Raw genomic sequence first — 25929 nt, 5'->3', positions numbered from 1 at the left:
GGGGTAACTAACTAAATAAGCCTGAACCCCTTCGACATCGGTTATGTCTCGACTTTTCCAGTAGTACCTTTCAGACCGAGTACTTTTCAGAGTGAGTACTTTTCAGACCGAGTACCTTTCAGACCGAGTACTTTTCCGAGTGAGTACTTTTCAGACTGAGTACCAGTACTTTTGAAGTGCTTTTGTCCTTAAATGTTAATTGTACTAAACTGAGAATGTTTGGAGTCTTAGATTTACTTTTAAAATCTTACCTTTATGCATTTACCATCAAATGTCCATTCTCCAGCTTTGTTTTCTCCTAACCAGGTTAGTATTTGGTCTTGAGTGTGGTACTTGACAAGTAACTGACAACAACACAGAAAGCACCTGACCATGATTTGAACATGTCCAGAACTTACTTCCTGCTTGGAGGGAGACCAAAAAAAGTCGCTGCCACAGAATGACAATCCCCAAAAGAGGCACAGAAAAGTCTTGGGGGAAGAATACCTCTTGCAGCGTATTAAGATGAACCACAGAATGTTGTGCAACTGTTTATTTCAAATTTCACCTCCGCTGGAAATATCCTGAAGTTTCATCAGTTTAAAAATAAAGATTTGGTCTCTATATACGGCTGTGCTACAAGCATATCAAAATCACGCACGGTTGCTTATTAGGTTTGGACACGGGTAATTAAAAGTTTAACACAATGTACTTCTTAACTTCAATACATTCATGGTTTTCTATTTTGTTGACAATCTTTCCTCTTTTCTTTCCTGTTTTCCCAGCTGTTTTAAACCTGGTCTTGCCTTTTTTTTTTTAACCATCGTACCGCCTGCTGTTTCTTGAGCTTGCCAAGGAAGAAAAACGAAACCAGTGTGGGGTTGCTTGATAAAAATCCTGTTATGCATTTTTAACGTGTGGTATGTCATTCCTTCATCTCCTCCCAATATCGTTCATGAATTAACAAAATGCAGTGTAGACACCTTGTTTTGCAGTTCTCCCGGTTAATGTCTGAGATGCTTTTAATTTGGGGCGGTAAGTTGTACATCGTTTGCATGCTTTTTGTCCTCATACTTCTTACTTGCCCATTTCAGTGCTTAGAAAAAACAAAGCGTGTTCCATAGTTGAGGCCAGTTGAGCTGCAAGAGAATTTGTTGGAGGTAAAACTTATTTTTGAAAGGGCTGCTTGTCATTGTTGATAATATCTCCTCAGTTGTGGTTTGCTTTAGGTATTAACTGGTTTTTAAGTTTGTAGTTGGTAAGCAGTATTAGTTTGGCATGATCGTATCCAGGGTCCAATTTCATGGCGCTGCTAAGCACACAATTTTACGCTATGAGCCCTGCATATTTCATGGAAACCGTAAGCAGTAAGCACAGCAAAAGGCACAGCAAAAGGTGTACTAACTTTGGAAGAAAAGTGTGCTTGTTTCAGTGACGTAACAGTGGAAATCTGTGTGCTTGCCTGTGCAGTGTTTGTGGTAAGCACAGCAACTGTGAAATGTTTACTGTGCAATACGCTTACTGTTAAGTAATTTTTTTGTGCTGTATTTAGCCATTGCTGTGGGATTGGACCCTGGCAGAAGGTGAGATTCTTTCAGCATAGCCAAACAGGTTTTTATGTTGACGCCAAGTGGACTGTCAAATTTTAAAATATGAAACGCGCACTGATTGCATCTGTACATGTAGTCTTGCCTTTTTGTTTTCATTTAAATTTGTGATCTTTTCAAACTGAACTACCTGAACTTGGAATGTGGCAAATTCAGTCATTTACTGGCTTTAGTTGACATGATCTCCGTAAGAGTGCTTTTCTTGCTGTCAATTACCCTTGAAAATTCCCAGAGGAAAACTTTGTGCCTTCCATCACAAGGTAGTCAGTTTGGACCACCTACCAGTCTATTTATTGGTAGCACACATACATGTAGATTGTAAGCTTTCCCTTTATTTTGGCAGTTTTCGCTTTGCTAGCTATTTTCCCCTTTCCCAAACATGACCAAAAGCGCCGAGTCCGTATGTAAACAAACTTGACAGGTTGCATTCAGTATATTAAGCAGCCTCACTTTTTCCATGTACGTTTTCTGGGATTTGAAAGTTCATCTCGCGGAGTCACAATTTGCAGTAGTCCATTTTGCATCCTGACACTGCTGGGAATCATGAGACAATTTTGCATGTGACAGGGCCCTAATCATGCTATGTAGTGCTTGGCACTGAATTGGAATTCACAGCGTCTACATGTATAAACCGATGACAGCATAGTAGATTGCCTTCTCTGTACATGTATATTGTCCGTGAAGAGTGTTTCGTCTCATTTTGCCTCCACAATGTCTGCACGGTTGCTTTCTCTTCATGTATTGCAGAATTTAAGAAAAAGACCCCAAAGCACAGGCAAAAAAGTCTTCTACTGTAAATGGAGATTTAAGGCTCTACAAAGGTGTAAAATATTTCTCCAACTTAAAAAGTCTGGAGCAAGAATTGAAAACTGGATGTTGTACTGTACGATGCTGTGTATTTCAATTCTTCTCTAGCAAGCAGTAACTCCCATACAAAATATCGTTGCAGGTGTCCTGCATGGTATGGTTTCTTTTCTTCAGCTAAACAAGTGCTTCATTGCAAAAAAGGAAGGGGGGGGGGGAGATTTGTCAAGCTATAGCATCTCACCCTCATGGAACGCAACTAAAGCATGATGTTGCTTGCACGTCTTTTCTTTTTGCATGTTAACGCTTCAGATGTACTATGACAGTGATGATGCCAACAGTTGCCATGACAGCACAGATGACACTGATGAGGAAGATGAAGAGGAAGACGACATTGATGAGGAAACAGGCTGCCAAGCAGAAGATGATTTTGTCATGGTACCATCACCCCTGCCCTTAAATCAATTTGACGAAATGACAAAATTGTAGAAACCGCGTATTGAGTAGGACAGTGAGGAGAAATCAAGTGTACTCCTTGTGCATAAACTGTAGGAGTTAGTACGAACCCATGGGTATTAAGCCATAGAGTACTGTTCTCTAGGGCTGGGTATTTGCATCATGCTATTTCAAGATGACCCTTTTGTGCAGCTGATGTGATCCGAGTGCATTTGCCTACATCCCCCTTGAGTACTGAAGTAACACACATGAATGCGTATACATGTTAACGTTTCCTGCCTAGTGTGGAAATTCCTTTTTTGTTGGATGAAAAACTTTGTGAAGATGCTCATTATCTTGTACTGTGTGCATCCTTTTGAGCTGGATTGTAGATGATGGTTTCTTTGATTGTTCCCCTTTGTTGTGGTTCAAATAACCCCAACTCAAAAATGGCGCTGAAACTGTTTTCCAGGAACTGAGTTGGCACAGCCTGGATTATGTGGACGTTTTGTTCATGGGTCCACACTCGATACGCGAGGTTGGCCAAGCCCATTCTTCATGTACCCGAGGCCTACCTTTTGCCATGCCCATATCTTGACTTTTGTGGAGAATTTGGTATCATTTAGGAATGGAAGTTGATTTGTCTTTAAGCAGTGGTTTAAATTTCTGGGCACTTCTTGAATTCACGATCCAGATACTCAGTGACGTTGATGTATCTGGGGTTTGAAGTCCTGACTAGTTTGCTCTCCCTACTTGTTTGGCAGTTGAAAGCACCTGGAACCAAGGGACAAATCCAGCATTAAGGTCTGCCCGGGCCAAACTTTTTTTGGGGGGGAGGGGCCACAGAACTTGGTAAGTTTTTCATGTAACCTTTTATGGACTTTCTGAGGGTTGGGGCTGCATTTTGGGACTTTTTACACAATTTTGAAAGGAAGGGAAACGAAAGAGGCCAAAACATTTGCCTTTGTCTCATTTTTTTCCTAAGAAATAATGGGGGGGGACATGGCCCCCATGGCTCCCTCCCTCCCCTCGGATTTGCCCTTGCCTGGAACAAAGCCATTAAAAGCAGGGAGTGTTCAACTTGATACAGGAATGAAGAACCTGTGCAGCTGCCGTACAGTGTTTTAGAGGATTATAGGGTGAAATTTCACTTCTCAGAAATTGGTTTGTAGTCCAGGAATGAACTTTCTCCCCCATGCGATGTGTAAGAAAAGCATGGTATTTTACGCTGTCTGCCATGTGAGAATGGCAAGTCAACAGACATCAGCTAGAAATGAAAGTCTCTCTTTGCAAATCCTTATTTCAACTGAAAGAGATGGTATTTAAACTCTATACCTAATATGGAAAACTGTGCTGGTGGTTGAGAGAAGTTAGTCTTCAACCAGCAGTCACTCACATAAAAGCTTGGACCAGGTTGGCTCTGACCGTGAAAGAACACCATGTGGGCAAATACATAGTGGTGTTTTCCAAACTGACCAGAACAAGACGTGGAGGCTGCCACTTTCATTGTGAAGAAGTAGCATATTTTACTTACACTGTTAATGCCTAATGCGTTGATAAGCCCAGGTCATCACTGAGAATGGTATAAAATACAGAATCATTTTGTTTTTAATTATTCTCCATGTTAGAAATATGTATTGAAATTTAAAGATGTACATATGCATCATATCAAACTAAAATATTCATATATTTTAATTTTATTCATTTTAATCCCCATGAGGAGTATCCTATGCATCCTTTTGTTATCTGATTATAAAGAGAAAACTTGTTTATAATTTTTGTCTATAGCAAGTAAAGTTTATATAAACCATTTCTGTTATTACTGCAGTTTTAAAGGTTGATTTTAGATGTTGGAAACTCTTAACAACTCTTCATTGTTAGTATCAAAGGCCATTCAAGTTGATGGTTCAGGATGAAAAAAAATTGCGTTACAATTTGTAAAGAGGAATTATTTTTATTGCAGACCGTTAAATGCGCGGATATGAAAGTGAAATGTCTTTGTAACAGTTTAATTAATTTTTTCAATGCTCGTAAAGGATGCAGACACAAATAAAGCAAACATTGGTGTCAAAATATCAATTGTTACTTTATTAGAATTGAAAAAAAAATTTCATTTAAAACAAATTCCTGTTAAAAGCTCTAAAGAACAACGTCCATTTGCATTCCGGTAAGCTGCGGCGAAGACAAAAAATTGGGAATAAAAAGAGGAACACATGACTTTGAAGAGTCTTTTTCAGTCGGCTGCAAGCTGACCTGAGGGAAAAAGTACACGTATTCATTGTAGGGTATGGTAATTGTGCCATCAATTGCATCAGTGATCACAGTGAATATGATTTCAGTCACCATCCACTGTCTTTGAACAGGAGACTAGATTCTGACAGGGAAGTCTGCTGTGTCAGCGATGCATTTAGATTAGGGATCAACTGCTGTAGGTTTTAACCGCTGATCCAATGTCCGATGTTTTAATCAGAACATCGGCCGATGTTCGATCCAATATTTTCACCGACAAAAGCAGAAACGTAACCTTAACAGGATGTATGCCTACTAACAACACAAAACCAGTGTACTCCCTTAAAATGTCAGTTTACACATTAATGGTAATAGGATTAGTTTTTGCCTTCACAGTCACTTTGAGAGAATAAATCATGTAAATTATGTACACCGATCACGCTCGCACAATACCAATGTAACCGATCACTGAAATGCATGCAGTGCTTACCGGTATGTACAGGTACATACAGAATAGACACAGCACCTCGGCCTGAATCACGTTAGTCTTTAATCAAGGCGCACATAACACCGCTGCTCGCTTAAAATCTTCAAGTCAGATTTCTTCCTCTGTGGCATTATTCCCTCCTGATGTTGAAGATTTGTTGGCTCATTTTACTCCCAAACACAGAATTCTTCTCCCAGTTCAAAACATCTTCTTCGAGAAATATCTGACTCGAAACGCTTGCCTCATTTCCTGCCAGGGGTGTTTCATCTCGGAGGGCGATTGGGGGATGTTGACTAGTCGACGGAAGGCGGGCCATCGCAGGAGGGCGTACTGTCCCAGGCCAGCTAGACTTGATGACAGCCAGAACAAGGAAAGAGCCTGAGACGGAGGAAATCATCATCAAATAATTCCATACATGTAGCGTCTAGGTTATGCCTCCTATTTTTTTAACGTCAATCTACATGACAGCAAATCCTTTGTTGCAAAAATTAAGTTGGGGTAAATTAGGGCAAGACATGTTCCTTGATGTCATGTGATTGCCCGCTAAGTCATATGACCTACAGTGAGTATCAGACATCAACAAACATGGCGTCCTCTCACAGCAAAGTGTGTCGTTAGTGTCATTTACCAAAAATAAAACTGACGGTCAGTAGAGTACTCAGACTACTGATATGCTGAATACTACGCTAGCGGCAGCGATCGGTCTATTCAGTCCCCTCTGCAATTTCATCTGGTAGTCCATGTATTAGCTTGGGACTTATCCACTGATCTGCATGGGTCGGCTGAAGCACATGTATTAGCTTGGGACTTATCCACTGATCTGCATGTGTTGGCTGAAGCACATGTATTAGCTTGGGACTTATCCACTGATCTGCATGGGTTGGCTGAAGCACATGTATTAGCTTGGGACTTATCCACTGATCTGCATGGGTCGGCTGAAGCACATGTATTAGCTTGGGACTTATCCACTGATCTGCATGTGTTGGCTGAAGCACATGTATTAGCTTGGGACTTATCCACTGATTTGCATGTGTGGGCTGAAGCACATGTATAAATTGGGACTTAGTCATTTCCTAGGTCTGTTGAGACAAATAACACTATAACACTGACTACAAGCTACAGTAAACTCCGACTAAGTCAGTATCACGTAACTCGTCATATCGGCTTTGACAAAATCGTCTTTGCCTTTTGACAAAAGTCCCGATTTTCTGTAATGCATTTCCATTGAAAAGTTCATTTCGTAAAGTCGGCATGTTTTTCTCAGTCCCTTTTCCACAAAACCACAAAAATTCCTTTGTGTTTGGCACAGGCCGTGATTGATAATCGGCCAGCCTGAGTACATCAATACCAGTAACCCCTTTAGGGCTACACGTATGCGCCCTGTCCATTTTGGGGTTCGCCTTATTGAACGAACTTAACCAATGTTTGTGCGGATGAGTGTATCGTCACGTTAGAGCAACAAGGCCGTATCTTGTATAAAAAATAAATGCGAGTTATGACCTGGTTGCTCTGACATGACGGTATGTTTTCTGTACCGTAACTGTATCACATGCATGTGTGTACTGCACTGTTGAGTCGTGATGTGATATGCAAGTGGCTTGCTGTCCTTGCTTTGTCCTTTGGGGCACATGATCAATTATCGAATTTGCAGCCGGTGAGGATACTAATCGAGAGCAAATTTGCTGGGATTGACCATGGAGGTAGAAATAAACAGGGTAAATCAAAGCCATTGAATTAGTGCAAGGAATCATAATGTACATAGGCAATACATGCGTACGTGTAAGTCAGCAAAATGACGACTTACAGCACAAGTCAACATTCGCGTAGGTCGTCATAATTTCTTGAGTCCCGAGAGTGCCGACTTAGCCGGAATTGACTTTACATTGCTCTTTTCTATTCCTGCATGCAGCACATACAAAAACTGTTATATAATTCATAAACAATGACTTACCGCTGGCATCATTGTTGCTATGGGGACCATTCCCAGGGAGACAAGACGGAACCAGTTAACTAGTCGATGTTGTAACAGTGTCAGTGGGCCACGCCTTAACGACCACATCTGGGAAAGAATGAATTCCAACCAAACTTCACAAACGGCAGTTATGAGAACATGTACATGCATTTCTAGATCTCGTTACAAGAGAAATTTCAAAGTTGATGCCCAAGAGCCATTGGTCTACATTTCTGCACGGTGAATAAAAACGGCATCCACCAAATACTCACCAGAAGTTTCGAGGGCCCCACAGCGGCACAGGGGTCTATGGTGTACATTAAGTTTGCCTCACGGCACTCCTTAAAATACAGATATTTTATGTGTTCTCTATCAACTATAAAAACAATTTAACCACTTCCTGCCGGGGCAGTTATCAATGTTGATGATGCTGGGATGGGATATTATCATTTTTTTCTGTTTTCATTTACTGGACACTTACAAACACATGAAGGACTGTCTGGCGTCCACTCTAGCCTGACAGACAAAATCTATTGACGCCTGAGTATTTTAGCCAGGCCTGCAGCCTTGTAAAAAGAGCCCAGATTGTGCGGTGTTATATTACTTTCTTTTGTTCACGAACCTGGCTCAGTGTGCTGCTGACCTCTTTTCAAAAGGGGCCAGATTAGCACGCAGCGGTGCTGTGTGACTCACCGGTGGTAATCTGCTCGCTCTCAATGCCCCATACCCTGGTATACTGTTTCAAAACAAGGCTGGATTATCTCCACTTTTGAGAGTGAAAAAATGTCGGTAATTCCCATCAGCCTGGTCTTTTGTTCCGGGTATGGTCTTTTGTTACAAGGCCCTGTTCCCTTTGTCCGATTTTGGAGACCCCGGCCATGCATATAAGGGTCGGCGACCATTTAGACCCGGTTTGAAAAGGGCCCCCGGTAAGCTCGCCCTGTTGCAAAAACCCTGGGATGCCTGGGATGCTGGACTGGTTGTTGATCTCGAACTTCTCCATCCTGGGGTCTATTGCTTGCAAGTACTGGTACATGTAATCTATCCCAGAAGGAACCTGCTTGTGGTTTTTAATCCTTCAGCTCTATACAATGTTTACACTAATCCGCTTAGACCCCTATTCATCTGTGGAAGCACGGTGGGGGAAGCCTTTCATCAGGGACTTTGAAATGCCAATGTGTTGACAGGCCTGATACCGGCCTGGAGTAGCCTGAATACCGGGCAGGCATTATACAGGGTGGGCTACCGTGGGCCCTTTTCAAACCAGGTCTAAATGGTCGCCGGCCCTAAAGCATACATGTCCGGATCCGGAATCCCCAGCAGGGAGTGGTTAATGGTAAACTCAGGATTTTCCAGATCCTGAAATCAGGGAAATCCTGATGAGAGAAAAGTCCTAAAATCGGGAAAATTCCTGACAAATCTCAGCCCTATTGGATCTGGTCAAATTTGTAAATTAGCATTTGAAAGCTCACCTCAACTAGGGCTAGATTGACCAAGCCAAGCATTACAGGCATCAGGAAGTCAAACTGCGTCAAATCTGAGAACCACAGTGCACCCTGGGTAGTCAGCTCTGGTATATAGTCAACATCTGGCTCTACAAATCCGCGCGGAAAGAGAAACCAAAAATCCACCAATGACTGGGTGAATTCGGAGCTTGGACAAGGCAAGACTGTTGGTTTCTTTCAATTGGTCAATACGTTTTAAACGGCCAGAATTGGATTAGAATTAGAAACACCTGAAAATAAGATAGTTTGAACACAACTGTGTGAGACTCAATCGTTTTCATTAGAAGTACTGATGGATCATCATTATTTTTTTCCCGCAGATGAATGGAATTTATACATCATGGAAATAATGAATGAAAATTACACAACCTCCAACAATGCAACATTGAGATTTTCTCTATGGAATGACATCACAGTGTGGCTCATGTAAAACGGACATTTGCTTAAGCATGAAAATTGAAGAATTACCAAAACACCTCACAATTTAGCGAAATAGAAAGAGCAAATGAGGCAAACAGCATTTTCAAGATTTGTTGTAAGCTGAATGTACTGCATAGACTGATTTGTGCGGACAGGCCGAAATTGAACATGAAGCTTAAAGTAGACAGAATCAGCCTGCAGTCAACAGCAAACTCACCTGTCCCAAAGAGTTCTGGGTACCTGCCGGTCATCTGGCCAATGGCTATGGTCAGTGATGACCAAATGCCTGCCTGCACGAAGCCGACATAGAAGATCTTCCGTGACTGGCATCTGTTGTCAAAATGTAGTCTCTTCACAATGAATTTAACCTGAGAATGAAGGTTCACATCTAACATTATCACTTCACTTTTAGGGGGGGGGGGAATCTTTCACGCACATTACAAATATGCCGATTATATGAATATTTGGATATTCAATCAATCATCAAAATATTCGGGGGTGAAACGCCCTGAAATGAAAAGGAAAGATCTAACTTATTTGCAGTGTTGTAGTACTCGTACTCGGTACTCGTACTCAAGTACTACTCGAGTACCGTTTTCAGAGTACTCGTACTCAGACATCCAAGTACTCGTACTCGAACTACAGTTCTTGTACTCGGGCTACAAAATACTCGGAACTCAACATCCAAAAATTGTCCTCGAGCATCAAAGTACTCATACTCGATTAACAGTACTCGATAAAAAAATCCTTTAAGTTAACTTACCACGCACGACCGTTAAAATAAGGTACAAAAATATCGACTCCAATGACCCGATATTCGATATGGTTCTGACAATGAGAAGGCCGAACGTGGGACCATTAAGACATACGACCCATTTGGCGTCTGTGCGCGTACTTAAACCAATCACGTATGCAAATTATATTGTGGTACTCCAGAATGGTCACGCAATTTACTTGGGCATTGGTAGTCTGGTTCCTGGACCCGAAAATTTTAACAACGAACCCAGCATACAGAAAATCACAGGCATGTGAATAATTGAGTCTGGAAAATAGACTTTGCCGCGCCGTGCATGTTGTGTCAACTGCTGCAACACACGCGTAGTGACCGTAACATTGCTAGCCAGATCACTTGTTCTTGTAGTCATGCCATCTGCATTCGGTGTTTCTTTTACACAGTGGCAGGTCTTAAGAGTCTCTAAATTAAGATAAAACTATTTTTGAATTAGAAGTACTCGTACTCGGAATTAGAAGTACTTGTACTCATACTCGGAAGTGCAAGTACTTAAGTACTTGTACTCGGAAACCAGTACTTGTACTCGGAAGTCAAAGTACTCGGCAGTACTTGGTACTCGGAAAAAAGTACTAGACTACAACACTGCTTATTTGGTTACAAAATGGAATTCTATATGCACATTTCAAGGTCACAAGTAAACGCAGACAGCTGAATGTGTACATACGCCAACTATTAGGATGACAATTACCTGAATTTTTTTTACTTTTGTAAAAAGATCCATTTTATATTCTTTTCTTCTTTAATAAGAGTTTGGTATGACTCAATTACTCAAATTAGCTTAGCTGTAATGCAAACAATTCCTTAATCCGTAACATAAAAGTGATCAAAAATGCATATTGAAATAACTGGTATTTTCAAAAGCATTGATCTTGGAATGTCCATTTGGCGAGATTTTGAGGTTTTGTCACTTCGTGAAAACGCCCACGATACGTGTATACCTGTTGACTATAGAAGTTGGCCATCTCCTTCTGTGACCAATTCAGTTCCTTTGCCATCAACGCAACTTGTTGCTTCATGTGCTCAGCATGAGTGTTTATCTCCGGCTGGACATTCTCGATCTTGGCTAGAACTTGCTGCTGCCAGACGGCGAACGGGAGCACCAGCGTACCGCGCACGAGTAGTGTGGTTGCGAGGATGGTCAACCACCACGGTAATGCAGACGTCTCCTGCAAGCGCTCCAGAAACTCATAACTACACTCAACGGGCGTTGGGATGTAGCCGTAAGAACTGCTGGACTCCACACTTAAACATCGGCGTGGTAACGTCCGGGAAGAGACAAAGGAAATTGCAGGGCAGGCGGACTTTGCAAGAGCGGTTTTGTGGGAGGGAAGATGAAAAGTTACTGGTGCCGTTCCCCGAAAGTCCTGCAACCTTGCCATGTTAGAGAATGCTCTCGGATGTGGTTGGTTGTCATTTCTTGTCCTCCAGTGATGGTTACATGACAAGGTGAGTGTCCGTCCTGTTACAGTGGTGCATGTGTGCAAACTGGACCACTATGCATGCAACAAAAAAAGCAACAGGAAAACCAGATGGAAGGCTGTAAATAATAATATAAATCAATCATCGAATCCATGCACGTGTTCTTTTTACCTCAAAACAGTGAAGTTTTTCATCATTCAGACTTGAGAAGTTTGACAAAACAAGAACACAGGCAAAGGGTAATATTGGGCAGTTTGACACCAGGGCAGATCCAAGGGGTAGGCAACAGAGGCCATGCCCCCCCCCAAACAGAGCCCCCAAAAATATAAAAATAAAAACATGTGGGCAATGCAATATTTTGCTTTATTTCCTTTCCCTTTCTTCCCTAAGCATATAAAAAAAAGTCCCCAAATGTAGCTTCACAGCTCAGAAAGGCCATGAAAAGATGCAGGAAGATACGGGTATTTTCACAATTGTTGGTCCCCCCCCCAAAAAAAAATTGGTTCCACCCTTAGTTTGACCAAGTGTGGACCACTTTGACAAACAGAAGTACATGCTCAATGTTAACATGGGAAAAGTACAGTTTTGCTGCAAGTTATCACAAAGGGACCACAAACACATAAAATTATCTCCATTACACTTTTTTTTAATTCTCTCTTGTAATTTTGGGCGAAAGATGAAAGATTTGAACACAGTCATCTTTAACTTGGAATTCTTAAGCTATAACAATTCCAAGGATGGTGAGCAGAAAGACAAAATCTGAATTATAGAGGTCAGGCCAGCATTTTTTATGTATTGAATTATAAGCACAGCACAAAATTTTGCAGGCACGGAGGGCAGAAAAGAAACTATGACAACTCTGAAGTTCCATTTTTCCCCAAAGATTAATTTATGAAAGGTCAGAGGAGAAAACCTTTAGTCCATTATTGGTTTTTTAAAAATTCTAAAACACCACATGAAAAAAAATGGATTTTTAAAAAAAAATTTATTCTTTTTCTAAAATTGCATTATTTGGCATCAGTGGGTTCGTAATCCAACCAATAAAACAATGTGGCCTTTTGTATTAAGATGATGTCGGAAGGCAAGGGCTTTGCAACACTAGGACAAGCTCAAGTAAATCTTGTTTCTTCACTGGAACTAAATCAAAAAGGCACCAGCAACGCATAAACGCTTTACTTGAATTTCTTACATCTATTGATTTTAACATAGGACCTACAAGAACATTGTAGCATGTTGTCCCTGCAGTACAAACATGTACACATGTACACCAACCTGAACATGATGCCAAATGCATGTAGCTACTCTCTGGTCATTCAGCAGTGATCTCGTCAGCCTTGTGACAGCCATTCTCAGCCAGATGCTCTGCTTTCTTCTGGATGAAAAAAAAAATCAAACTTTGTTTTGCACGATCGGTCATTTTTAAACCACATCTAAATTTACTCGGCTGTGACAGGCTCTTTATGTCATCTATGGAAGCCCCATGACAGTGCCAGCGGCCATTTTCAATATTACTGTTAATCGTCGTTTAATAACTCAGATGTGGCTTACAGCGTGACCTGCATGAATACATGGCCCCGAAGAATGGACCACGATGTAGCTTACAAATGCACACTAGTAGACTGGGAACACAACCTTGTGCATTATTAGCTTCTCTCCATTAAGACGCGTAAGCGATAATTAGCTTCTCTCCATTAAGACGCGTAAGCGATAATTAGCTTCTCTCCATTAAGACGCGTAAGCGATAATTAGCTTCTCTCCATTAAGACGCGTAAGCGATAATTAGCTTCTCTCCATTAAGACGCGTAAGCGATAATTAGCTTCTCTCCATTAAGACGCGTAAGCGATAAGGCTTATTTGGTACCAGGTACTGGACTGCCTCCATACCCTGGGCCCCACGCTCATGTGCAGTAAAAAGTGGTCGGATGTGGACCGACTTCGTTTTCAAAATCTGGTCATTTTTTTCTCTAGTTGGAAACACCAGTACCGTCTTAACATCATGGGAAGCATTCGCTGCTGAGTGAGATTTTTTTCACTGCCCCTCATTACCAAAATATTTGGAGGAGGTCCGAGTGCACGTGAGCGCATGTCACACTGAAGATCGCTGCTGTGCCTAGTACGAGAGAGATAACATTGTTCACGGTGCAACAGCGCCCTCACGTGCACTTGGACCCAATGGCTGTTGCTTGTTGTTCCTGCCATTCGGGCATAAATAATGAGGCCTGTGATTGGTCAGTGTGACCCCCAGGGCATCGCAGCAAACTGCCATTTCAAACAGTCAGTCCAGTCGTGGCTAAGAATTACACACACATTTACGGAAAGTGGCAGCAGTCAATTCCTTTATCTTGGGCATCAATCACATACCCTCTGAACTGTGGGGTCAGACTTCCGTGGGGGCGAACATTGGACCATAGTCAACAATTTGGTTGCGGCTTGTCTTCACAAGTACACGTGTGAACTGCATGGCTCTCGGATGGTGATTGGGAAATATTTGCATATTGTTTTGAAAATCGGCATGGTTTGGACCCCTTTTTTTCTTGGTAGCCAACAAAGTATGAAGGTATTTAGAACTCTTGGGGGAATGGAGCAGCACATCTGTGGGTGGGCCTACGCAAGGGCTAGTCCGAGTAATTTGGACCCTACAAATCGCCTTTTTTTGACATTTGGACATCGTAGGGTCCAAGTACCTTCTATACATGTAGGCTTTTGCTTCCATTAATTCATTTCACTCAAAATGGCTCATACCCTGAGTCTAAATCCTCCGAATTCACGTCTAAAACTGTCCTTTAAAATGTCTAATGCGCCTGTCTATGGATTAAGTGAGAATTGGAGATTCCAATAATGATAATATGGTTTACTCACATAGGAAGAATAGAGAAATTTCCCCTTTAAATCGGAAATGTTCTTGTTGACAAGCTCGAAGATGCCATCTTTCCTCAAATAGCGATTTGAACTATATGTTGATGTCCTATAGTGGACCATTCACAGAAAGCATGCTGTGTAGGCAAAGGCGCACCGACGACTGTTTCCTGAGCAGCGTCATGTTTAGTGTACAGTTTCAATATGGCCACAGCCACCAAACTTTGCACTGCTCAAGAAATACCGATAGTCCTCGACACGTGTGTACCAACACGACATACTTTCTGTGAATGGTCCGCTAGGCCAGTGCACAGTGACGTCGTCAACAGGACATCAACATATAGTTCAAATCGCTATTTGAGAAAGATGGCATCTTCGAGCTTGTCGACGAGTGTTTCCAATTTAAAGGGGAAATTTCTCTATTCTTCCTATGTGAGTAAACCATATTATCATTATTGACATCTCCGATTCTCACTTAATCCATAGACAGGCGCATACGACATTTCAAGGACAGTTTTAGAGGTGAAGTCGGAGGATTTTGACTTGGGGTACAAGCTATTTTGAGTGAAATGAATTAACCCTAACAGTCCTAAATCCTCCAATTACAATATGATTTTACATACACCCTAGGGGGTTAAGGGTTGGAAGCAAAAGCCTATGGATGGTACTTGGACTCTAATTAATACGGTGACGGTACTATCGCCCGACAATGTCCAAATGTTAAAAAAAGGCAATTTGTAGGATGCAAGTTCCACAGGATCCCCGTTCATGCCCTAGTGTTAAACATCATGTCAAACCTGCGGCAAAAAGGGCTTGTTTTCTTGGGGATTCATGGGAGTGGGGTGGACATCGGACCCCACAGTTCTGGGGGTACACTTCACTCTATCATGTGGGCCAGGTGACATGCATGTTTGTGCCGTCATACTAATTACCGTCAACAGTTAACGGACCATCAACACACTGTAAACACAGTGTCAACATTTCCAAAACACGTTAAAAATCAAAGGAAGTGGTACTCGACTGTAACGTGTTTGCCTGAAGGATATTTTTGCTAAACCTCAACAAATTAGACTCAGGAAAATTGCCATTTTAATTTGGCCAAATCGCCTCCTTCGAACCAGCTCAGAAATAAGCAGCCATGTTGCCTCTGGGACAACTGGGACCATACCATTACGCTAGAGGGGTGGTGATATTATATGATAAAGAAACAATGCCTTATCCTTTAAAATTCTATATTTTTATTTTACTTAAGATTGAATAATTGTCCCTCTTTGTATTTTGACAATAACCATGTTAAATAAAATCTATGATGTTGTTTCTGCTATATTGATTTTTACTCTCTTATAACGGCTGTTCCATGTCAAGACATATCTAATACACAGACTGAGCAATAAGATACTACATGTACAAACGGGCTCTTCCAAAACTCTGGCAGCAGTTTAGGTATCTTGACATGGAACAGCCGTCCAGACGATGAGGGGTCAAGTGATGTAATGCTCAACGACCTTATTTTAAAGATGGCGACTGACAGAGCGAGCCCGTTAGATTGAATGGATAAAGGCAAAAAGACTGGAAAATACCTGAATAAAGTGAGTGAAATCATTCAATAAATGCTTTTTAGAAAGCGGAAAGGTCAAGAATCATGTTCGTGTGCAAAAGAAATTGCGCCAACGTTGATAAGTGGGTGCGCCAGAATGTTCAATACGCCGACACGAAATTGCGTATACGGATGTGTGACTATGGATAGGGAGTGAGAGTCCGTGCCACACAAGTGGGGCTAGGCACGCTTAGTACTCAGTGGTAGTGGTAAGCATTCGATCACACACCGTTTTCTTCAAATTCACCAAGAAACGCCTAGCCTGCGTTGTGTATTTCCTCACCTCTTTAAATTCTATTGAACTACAATCTGCATGTTTGAAGCACTAAAACCTGTGAAGTAACGTTCGGCTGCTTCAGAATTCAGTCATGCCGAAGTCCACATTCGCAGTCACACATGTCACACCGCACCGCAGCCATCTCTTCAAATAACATGCAGCGCCACCAATCGGTACCCTAAGCCCAACCTATTCAACAAACATACTACGGTGGCCGAATAGTGCCACAAGATAGTACGCAAACTGCTTCCCAACGGCCGCCAGTTATTCTAGGGCGGCCACAAAGTATTTCTCCAGCGACCACCACATAACTTTTACCACTTATAAAGCACTAATGCCTTGACTTCAATAGCCCACATTTTGATTGGCGACTACCAGAAATTTAATAGGCAATAAAATTAATTTTTCTTAGACTCACATTTTTGGATCTTTTACACTTTCTTCAACGTAAGGAAACTGTTTGAAACCCTTTTAGAGTTAAGAGTATTGAATCCAATTTTGCTCTTTTGAAAACATTTGTGACAAAAGGTTACTGGTTACCTGCTGGCTTATTGCCAACATATGCAACAATAAATTGCCAAAGATATGGAAATTTTCGAAAAATATAAAATCCCAGCCTTTTTTTGTGCACAACTCAATGCAACATTAAGGTTTCGGTGGATGATTGGAATGACATTACAGTTTCGCTCATGAATATGCAAAGTCTCATAGCAAATAAAAAAAATGAAAATGAGATATTTGAAACCTAAAATCGCGCTCTTAAGGTCTGCAGTAAAATAATCAATGGTCACTTTAAGCAGCCGTCCTATAATGCATGAAAGTGGGCATTGGCGGCCGCCAGATAATGAGTTTTCACTCGCCTATCAAATAAATCCCTTGCACTGTCCGGCCTCCGTAGGTTCTGGACAGAATTTCCTAGTTTACAGAACAGTTGAGTAGGCTACATACTTTTAGGCCTAGTGCGGAATTCCCCTGGCTGCGAACAGCATTGTTGAAAATTATGAAGCTGACTGAAAATACCAACTGAGAGGTACGGCATTTCGTGTTGTGCATCGAGGACACTCTGGAGAAATCTTACCAACCATTCCTGACACAAAACTACTGGACATCACAATGGTGAGGATTCTGGCAAATGGTGACATCGTCCAAGATGATGACCCTCGAGTACGACAGTCTCCTCATGCTCCAAATAGATCAGGTCCTCGTATGGTGAGCATTATGTGTACAGTGTGCAGCATAAAATATAACGCAGATGAGCATAAACTTTGCCATAAAGTGTATAAAACGTTCGTGTACAGGTGTATCAAGTTTATAAGATTTTTTGTGAAAAATTTATGCTGTAGAAATGCAATGTGATCGTGCTGACAGATCGCGCCCAACATACTCATTGTTTGCTGCGGCAGTTTGCAAGGGTAATTCAGGGGTGTACCACTGAGATAGTCATTTAGAGCAGACTGAGAGTAGATCCTAAGTGGGAGTTGGAATGCGGCATTATGAGTACAAGCTGCTGGTAATTGTTATCCTCTTCATAAGGTGTTCATAATTGCCAAGCAATGAGCATACCTGCTTAGTGTTACTTCAGAGATGGATGATGATTTGTCTACGGGGAACAGGTCAACTCAGTCATACCTTGACAACTCGTACCATCAACTCAACATAACTGTACCAACTCGTACCTTTGCCGAGTCGCACCTTGAACAACTCGTACCTCCAGTAAAGACAACTCCTACCTTTGCGTACGAGACAACTCGTACCTTCACAGAAACCAGAGCTTATTTTGTTGTAATTAACTTGAACAATAATTTGATTTATTGTGTTCGTCACCTAATTTGCCGTTGTGACTACACTTCCTCAACATTGTGCATGTGCGTACGCGGTCAGGCAACTGGCGCTGTGCAGAAAATCATGCTGGGGCTCGAGATCTCTCCAGGAGATTTATGAAGATTTTTTCTTGATAAAAAAAAAATTGTCAAATCTGATCGTAAACATGCTGAAAAGGAAGAGCAAGAAAGTTACGATGAAATTGCAAACGTGAAGGTACGAGTGGTCTTAACTCGAGGTACAAGTTGTCCAAGGTACGAGTTGCCCAAGGTACAAGTTGCCCATGCTACGAGTCGTCCAAGGTATGAGCCGCCCAAGGTACAAGTTGACTCGAAAGTTGTCAATGTACTGCATGCAGTTTATTTCAAGCATAACTTTCATTCACTTTGCCAGGGTTTCATCCAGCACAACGCAGATCCTCACCAGTATGGCCACGATGGCCAAGGGGCCGCAGGATACCAGGGGCACGGCATCTCCATTTTTGAAACACTCAACCAACGGCTACTGAATTTGGGCATTCCATGCTTCAACCTTGGACCATATGCCATCCAGCCCATCGTCACGGTGGGATTCCTCCTGGCTATGCTTCTATTTGGACTACCTGGCTTACTGTTCGCTGGAATCCTGTTTGCTGTCGTGAAGCTCAGCGGTGGGGCTGGGGGCGGTGGTAGTGGCAGTGGTGAAAATGGTGGCGCATGGGGTGGTGCAGGCCGTAGCACAGGAAGTGGGGATGGACAACGGAGGAATAGAGCTGGAAGGGTGATCCGACACAGATGATCTGATCAGCGCTGTCAGCGTTCAAATCATTCCTTCACTGAACACACTGCTTTTTGTGGCAGTTAGTACATGTATTACTCTTTCAGTTGTGCCTGGGAAGATGTACATGTACCAGCTACTGTAGCCCAGATAGGACACATCTGACATTTTAACTGAAGCAGTGCAGTAAGGGAGTCCGCCTGCTGGGCTGCATCAAATGTTGAGCATCTGTTTGTCCATACATATACATGTAGGTCACTGCATGTACATGCACTACATTGTCACAGATGACAATAGACATGTGTTGAGCAGTGGTGGTGCCCTCTAGTGGTGAAAGTTAACAAGAGACTGCAGAAAAGGTACTTGTGTGATAGCACCGTGTCTGTTACATTAACATGGAATGAATAGACATGTACATGTACATTACACTTCTTTACATCATCCATGTAAACAAATTTAACTGCCTGTGATATCCATGGTGATTACCAACTCTTTTAACATTACATTAACATGGAATAGCATTTTACCATCCTGGCTGCCCAGAGAGTTTTAGAAAATATATTTAGTTTTATTTAATTTTAATCAGTTTATTTTCAATTTAAATCTCAATGTAATAAGTGAGTGGAGGGATCTACATAGATCGTATCGTCTGTCCTTTTTGTATAGATTTACCTAGTTTTTCTAATTTTGTTTGAATCCAGATTTTGGTCAATCCTACAGGGAAAGTTTAGGTCTTTCACTGCACGAGTTTCAGTTCTGTACTTAACTCTAGTAAGAGCATTTGCACAAAGCAAAAATGAGTAGACTGGTTTTTATACATCCCAGAAAACTTTGTTGAAAAAGATCACTCTAGAAACTGTCTTCATGCATCATTAAATTTGAAGGATAATCCTATGAGGATAATCCCATGAAATGCGAGACTTTTGTCTCATCTCAGTGCAAGTTAGAGTGAAGAGTTGAAAGGTGGTTTCCAGACAGGCTATGAAACAGTAATGTTGAGCCAGTGGACATGTATTTCAGCAAGGAATGTGGATAAGGATGGATCCAGAACCATTTCTTTTTTGGAGGGGGCAGGGGCAAAATCATTTTGGGGTGGCCAAAAAATTTGGAGATGTTTGTTTTCATTTGATCATGGGAGTAGGATTAACCTGTCAAGGCCTTTCTGAGGGTCGAGGCTCGTTTGGGTGCTTTTTAGATGCTTTACACAAGAAAGGAAATGAAGACGACCAAAACAAAAATTGCCTTGGTGTTTCCTTTCACTCTGTCTTTTTGCCACATCATTGCACTTGTGTGTTAATACCTTGTCCCGTTTTTTTCCCGTCATGGTTGTACAGTAAACATGTCAGACAAGCCTGTACTTGTACATACATGTATGCCCACTGAACTTCTAAGCATTCACTTGGGCCATTTTGCAAAGTGTGTCCCACTGAACTTCTAAGCATTCACTGGGGCCATTTTGCAAAGTGTGTCCCACTGAACTTCTAGCATTCACTGGGGCCATTTTGCAAAGCGTGTGGAACTTTTGGTTACTTTATTGAGTCTCCTAGAATTTTCATTATGCAAAACTTCAATTTGAACCAAACTACTGGAACAGAGCAAGACTTGCATGTACCTAAATAGGGGTGGAACAAGTCGCTTGTTGTTGTGACTCAATTGAGTCGAGTCATTGGAACAGTGACTCATTGTACATGTACCACAGTGACTGAAGTCGAGTCATTAGGCAGAAAGTCAAGTTATTTAGTTTTGAGTCAATTTGAGTCATCACAAATACACAATAAGATGAATACAAACAAGAGAAAAGTTCATTGTTATGGTAGTTAAAATTCCTTTAAGGTCTCTGTATGTGATCACACCACCTTACGTGGAAATTATCAACCAGTGCTGTAAGCCATTACAAACATTTTATTGTCAAGAAGTTGCTTTTTATTTTGGGGGATTTTGAGTCTTATAAACTTTCACTCAAAAGGTCTTCTGATGAGGGTCTTCGAGTTGACTCATTGCCTGTCGGGACTCGATTCACCAAAAAATTGTGATTCAAGTCAGACAAGTCAAGTCATCGAGTCGAGTCATTACAACCCTGACTTAATTTTATTAAATTTTAAGGGCTTATTTGAACTTGGTGATTAGTGAAACTCTCTTCATGAAATACATGTGAAATAGCACCACGAACAAAATAGACTACTGTACATGTATTTGGTTTTCTTTGCAATGCTTTTATTAAATTCTGAAAGTTCTGTCTGCACTTGAAAAATTCGGAGAGGAACAATAAGGCAAACCTTTTAGACTATAGAAAATAATGTTTGCAGAGTCAAGCCTTTTTTAAAAAGTCACTCTACAACTTTTCTGTTGTCTTCCATATATATATAGACTTGTTATGTATCCATAATTTATCAACACAGCATACAAAAGCAACTTAACAGGAATCAACCCCCCTTTGTTGGGAGATCATTTTTTGAAAGGGATAAATTCTTCTTTTCATGTTTTTACATGTTTTTGTAACATTCCGTCTAACTTTGTGACTAAATTGCAACTAATACCATGAGATGCGTGCTTGTCTTGGCTAGAAAACATTCCCTAAAATCAGTTCACTTTAATAAACCAGTTCTAAGCTAATTTACCAGTTACATGCTTTTCTTTAAAGGACAATTTTCAAAACAACTTTTTTTCTGTGCATGACTGCTACTAAATTTAGCACACAGCAGAAGCATCACGATGAACCTTCATCATAATGTATGACTCGTGTTAACATCCGTAAGGCCACACTTTTATGGATTATGGATCCACTGAATTCTTTTTGGCCCCCCCCAAAAAAATTTTTTCTGCCAACTTATGAATATCAAAGCACCAAAACGAATATGAATTTCACTGTTAAAATATCGCCACACAACCAGGAAAGAATTGGGCTGTCTGAACTTTATCTGGCCACAAACTCTCCACATTTTTCGTAGAAGATACATATACATGTACGGCAAACATATTGGGAATTTCGTGGCCAATAGATATGGCAGAGAAGAGTACGTCTGTGAAAGCAACTTTACTAAACACGGACTGATTACATAAACAGTAACCAGTACTTACAGTTCTGGCGTGCAAAAAAAAGTACATGTTGAGCTGGCTTGTGATCCGGCGATTTACGTAATTTTTATCTTTCACTTTTTCCCAATATTTTCCATATCAAGACAGTTAATAAAACAAAAGGAAAAGTGACTTTTTCTTTGTGAAATTTCTTCCATCACAGGAGTTTTGTCAAGGATCTTCGTCTTCTTTCACTTGTGCTCCATAGAGTTGGTCCGTGCAGGCACACCTAAAAAAGCAAGAAAGAATTTCCCAGTTTGTTTTACGTTTACTTCCATTTCCCCTCCATCTCCATTTTCTTGCTGAAAACAAACAGTTTCAAGAAAGTCTAATTAATTTTACTGATTTGTTGAGATCTGTGCTCCATGAAAGTGTGGCCTTACCGACTGATGCTACCAAGAATTCTGTTTGCCATATGGCATCAAACCTCTTATTTCAATGAACACGGGGGCACACTTTGGCAATACTGGTTTAAAACTATGAACTGCTGATTGTCAGTCTTGGATACATTAATGTTACCATGATAATACAATAAGAAGAAATATAAGAAGCTGTTTATACCAAAGAGTTAAAGGTGATTAACATGGATAGCACTGATATCATATCTTAACCTAAGGTGGACCGCATCCACAATGTATTTTTTAGAATATAAAGCTGTCACCGGGCCAACCTTCCAATGAAATCGCATTGCACATTAAACAAACCATACTTCGGGGTTTCGTGCCTGCCCAGTCAAAAGACGGTGTTCGAAACAGGCTTCCAGAACTAGGGCTAGGTCTACTGTCTGCGCGTCTCCACACATTTCCAATGGAGCGAAGACCTAGACCTAGCTCTAGACGAGATGAGGATGCAGCCAAAGTGATTAAGTTAGATTCCTCCCGTTTTTTTCCCTGAAAAAAGTTCAGTTGACAGACCTGAATGTACAAATACCCTTCGCAGACATTTGTCAACAAAGCTAAGGTAATATTTCTTATTTACATGGATGGATAAACTTCGCTAGGAATTTGTCCAGCATTTCTTCATGCAATGGTTTTTCAAGGCACACAACTGATTATCTTCAAACATTAAGTAGATATTCAAAGATGATCTTCAGCCAGTAATACTACATGTATATTAATTACCTGATGCAAAGTTCCAATTATTTACAGAAAATGACGCAGTAAGAGACTCCCAAAAAACCACAGCAAATATGAACTTCACATTACTAGCAATGAAGCAACAGTTCTATGTGGTGTTTCTGTTTTTATGTAGCAGGTTTGACCACCAAAGTTTTAGCTATTTAATAACCATCCTACAAAAATTCTCAGAACAAAATATCTACATCTGACCACAGTGAATGTGAGAGATTAGTTCTCAATGGGACACAGAGAATAAATCCTCAGGAACAACAGATAACAGGAACACAATGCGACTTTCCATTTTCAAATCAAGATGTGGAAAATGCCCAAGGAGGGTTCCACAATCTGGCATCAAAGGAACATTGGCTGAAATCGTGTATTTAGTGATATTGTAAAAATAACTGCTCAACTACCAAAAAACAAGCCGCAATGAAATTTCTTCCTTTGGAAATACTGTTCTTTAAGTGATAAACAAAAAGTTGAACAGAAAATCAGAAGTTATTCATGAAGAAATAAATAGATGAACCTACCGTATAAAACACCAGTACTGCTAAAGTCATAAAAAATAAATCCTTGGCCAAAAAGACCTTTACAGTTCATAAATATGGGAAATACCCTGCCACCAAAGACAATGATCAGGTACTGTTCATATAAATTAAAGATTTTCAAGATCAAGAGTCTCTTGTTACATGTACGAACAAGTACGAGTTATGTAAAAATGCTTCATGGTGCAGTGGGAAAACACTATTCACCAGCCAAATTTATTTTCAGTTTCAAAATCATGCATTTACCAGCATGCATGTGTGGAGAATATTACGTTTTACCTACATGAACAAGAAATAACTTTTTAAGTTGAATATAAATTACATGATGGCCCGGTACTAAAGACACTACGTGTATATTAATGCTGCTTGCTGGAGTGGTCCTTCACGATATCCCACTTCTGCCACTAACATAGCCTTCGCCCTTTCCTATACAGTGCAGGAGGCATGCCAGAAATGCGCTCACTGGTAAAGCTACATAGATCATGTAGTGATGTATCTGGCTTTCGAGGGCGTAATCCCCTTCAACATTCGGATCAGCACATTGTTGTGTGGACTGGCGACTGATTTTGCCCATTTGGATTACTGTTCTGCACTTGCACCGTGTGGCGCTGGGGCATCTGGGGGGTCATTTCAATGCCCTCCCCGGAGTCCCTCTTCTCGTTCCGCTCCTTGTCTTTCCCCTTCCGCTTCTTCTTTTTGTGCTGCCCTCCATTGCCGCCGTTGCCCCCCGAACTTTGGCCTCTGGCCTTCGACGAGGACGGGCTGGGGTCAAAGTGCTTGAGGACAAAAATGAGGTCGGTGGACAGGAGAGGGAACTCATACGGTGGGTTGGTGATGGTGTAGCGCTTGGAGGAGGGTGTGTTTGTTGAGAGGGTTGAGTCTCGGAATCGATAGATGCCAAAGCAGAGCATGCCAAATTTTTTTAAAGCTTCCACAAAGAGGTCTCCGTACATGCCTCCGTCCTGGAAAGAAATAGGTCATCATTTTATTACAGAGATATCCACTTCTTCACACACATGTAGTTGTCTACAGCATACACAACTGGTGAAAAACGGGCACGGGGGCATCAAAGTCTGGCCATAAAAGAACTTAATGTAAGAGATAAACTAATGTGACTAACACAGGCAACACAACTGCTTCTGGAAAATGGAAGGAATGAGGATGATACAATCAATACTACGAAAGGGAACACACATCGCCTTATCAGAATTACACTCCAAACATCTGAACACTCCAGATCCCTCTAATCATTCAAGGCTTGAGAAAGGACAAATATTCCTTATTTCAGAAACACTGAACTACTCACGCCAAAATAGGACAAGGGTCCATCTATGAGCGGTATTTGGGCTACAAGGCACCGATCTCGATTGGCTAGGAGGTCGGGAATGCTGAGCCCTGGCCTCATATCACCGCCTTCGGCTAGGATCTGCTCCAGTTCGGGAGTGGCGCCCCCTGTAATTAATGTCCTGATCAAGGTCAGGGCATTGTCGTTGAAGTACGTCTGTAAAAATAACGTAAGGTGTCTCAAAAGTCTTCATCATTACAGACGACGCTTCAATAGCATGTACATCTACGACTGAAAGTTCTATCAACACAAACCTTAAAATTATATTACTTTACAGCGTATCTTAACCCCTTCACGGCGGGATTATTTTGACCGCGACTGCTGGGCTGTGGTATGCCCTGAATGGAGGGCTCTGTCCAGCAGCAGGCCCCATTGAACCAGCAGCTGCATGGTGAATAGACTGTATGTGTGGTATACACTAATCCTCACACAATGGTGCGGTAGTAGCAGTCCTCCGCAGCGAAGGGGTTAACAGTGCAGGCACAAACTGTTGATCAAAACATTCTGTTTTGTTTCGATTAACTTGAAAAATACAATACCCTGGAAAAAAAAAGAAAAAGTCCCCGCAAAAGAGGGCGCTATTTGCAAAAAAAGAGGGCGCAGTTTGCCACGTCAAAATGGCAGCTGTTACACGTACACACTTTTTTTGTGTGGCTGTTTGTTTTATGGACTCCTACAATGGGTGTTCCGATTTCTAACTATTCACCGTTGGCAGGTGCGAAGTATTATAAGGGTTGGAGCAGGGACTGAAAGTACTTACAGCACTCATTAAGGAGTCCAGGACGCTGACGGCAAATGCTGTTCCACATGCAAAGGGTTGCGTGAGGTACAGCTCAGTATTGGGATCATCCTCGTCATCCTGATCTAAAAACTGGACATTGCAGTCGTTCACTGAAGAAGAAAATCAAAG

The 25929-nt window shown here is 41.4% G+C and overlaps 4 protein-coding genes across 38 annotated transcripts in view; 2 read left to right on the top strand and 2 right to left on the bottom strand.

The window, feature by feature from the left end:
* LOC110988645 (uncharacterized) overlaps positions 1 to 4900 on the top strand; it is a 62847-nt gene extending 57947 nt beyond the window's left edge. For 5 of the 11 annotated variants that reach the window (XM_022252496.2, XM_022252565.2, XM_022252656.2 and 2 more), the window contains one exon: positions 2703 to 4900. In XM_022252496.2, coding sequence (XP_022108188.2) covers positions 2703 to 2879 — 177 coding nt within the window. In that variant the 3' untranslated portion in view covers positions 2880 to 4900. Of the gene's footprint in view, positions 1 to 764 lie in introns of all 11 variants that reach the window. The other 6 variants (XM_087129835.1, XM_087129832.1, XM_087129834.1 and 3 more) reach the window with 3 other exon arrangements.
* Positions 4652 to 16530, bottom strand: LOC110988995 (cytochrome c oxidase assembly protein COX18, mitochondrial-like). 2 transcript variants are annotated; one of them, XM_022253077.2, is made up of 7 exons: positions 16366 to 16530; positions 12902 to 13001; positions 11149 to 11703; positions 9635 to 9785; positions 8965 to 9086; positions 7493 to 7600; positions 4652 to 5919 (listed from the first exon to the last, which is right to left on the bottom strand). In XM_022253077.2, the coding sequence occupies exons 2-7, from the start codon at positions 12974 to 12976 to the stop codon at positions 5740 to 5742; spliced, it is 1191 nt and encodes a 396-aa protein (XP_022108769.2). In that variant the 5' UTR covers positions 12977 to 13001; positions 16366 to 16530; the 3' UTR covers positions 4652 to 5739. The 2 variants fall into 2 exon arrangements, with proteins under 2 accessions (XP_022108769.2, XP_022108857.2); XM_022253165.2 differs by having other exon boundaries at positions 12902 to 12998.
* A 710-nt stretch (positions 16531 to 17240) lies between these two features.
* On the top strand, positions 17241 to 21110 carry LOC110989161 (protein FAM241B-like). The gene is made up of 2 exons (XM_022253368.2): positions 17241 to 17568; positions 18574 to 21110. Exons 1-2 carry the CDS (start codon positions 17473 to 17475, stop codon positions 18955 to 18957), a joined length of 480 nt encoding a protein of 159 aa, XP_022109060.2. The 5' UTR covers positions 17241 to 17472; the 3' UTR covers positions 18958 to 21110.
* Positions 21111 to 21128: 18 nt separating this feature from the next.
* Positions 21129 to 25929, bottom strand: part of LOC110987743 (calcium-activated potassium channel subunit alpha-1-like) — a 79812-nt gene continuing 75011 nt past the window's right edge. For all 24 annotated transcript variants that reach the window (XM_087129806.1, XM_087129813.1, XM_087129808.1 and 21 more), the window contains 3 exons: positions 25780 to 25910; positions 24981 to 25175; positions 21129 to 24636 (listed from right to left, as the gene is read on the bottom strand). In XM_087129806.1, coding sequence (XP_086985932.1) covers positions 24208 to 24636; positions 24981 to 25175; positions 25780 to 25910 — 755 coding nt within the window. In that variant the 3' untranslated portion in view covers positions 21129 to 24207. The remainder of the gene's footprint in view (positions 24637 to 24980; positions 25176 to 25779; positions 25911 to 25929) is intronic.

This window comes from Acanthaster planci, linkage group LG19, assembly GCF_054643075.1.
Source record: "Acanthaster planci isolate LZ-2023a linkage group LG19, COTS_SCS, whole genome shotgun sequence".
NCBI classification, from domain to species: domain Eukaryota; kingdom Metazoa; phylum Echinodermata; class Asteroidea; order Valvatida; family Acanthasteridae; genus Acanthaster; species Acanthaster planci.
The sequence above is the reverse complement of the archived record's forward strand: the minus strand, read 5'-3'. Positions and strand labels throughout refer to the sequence as shown.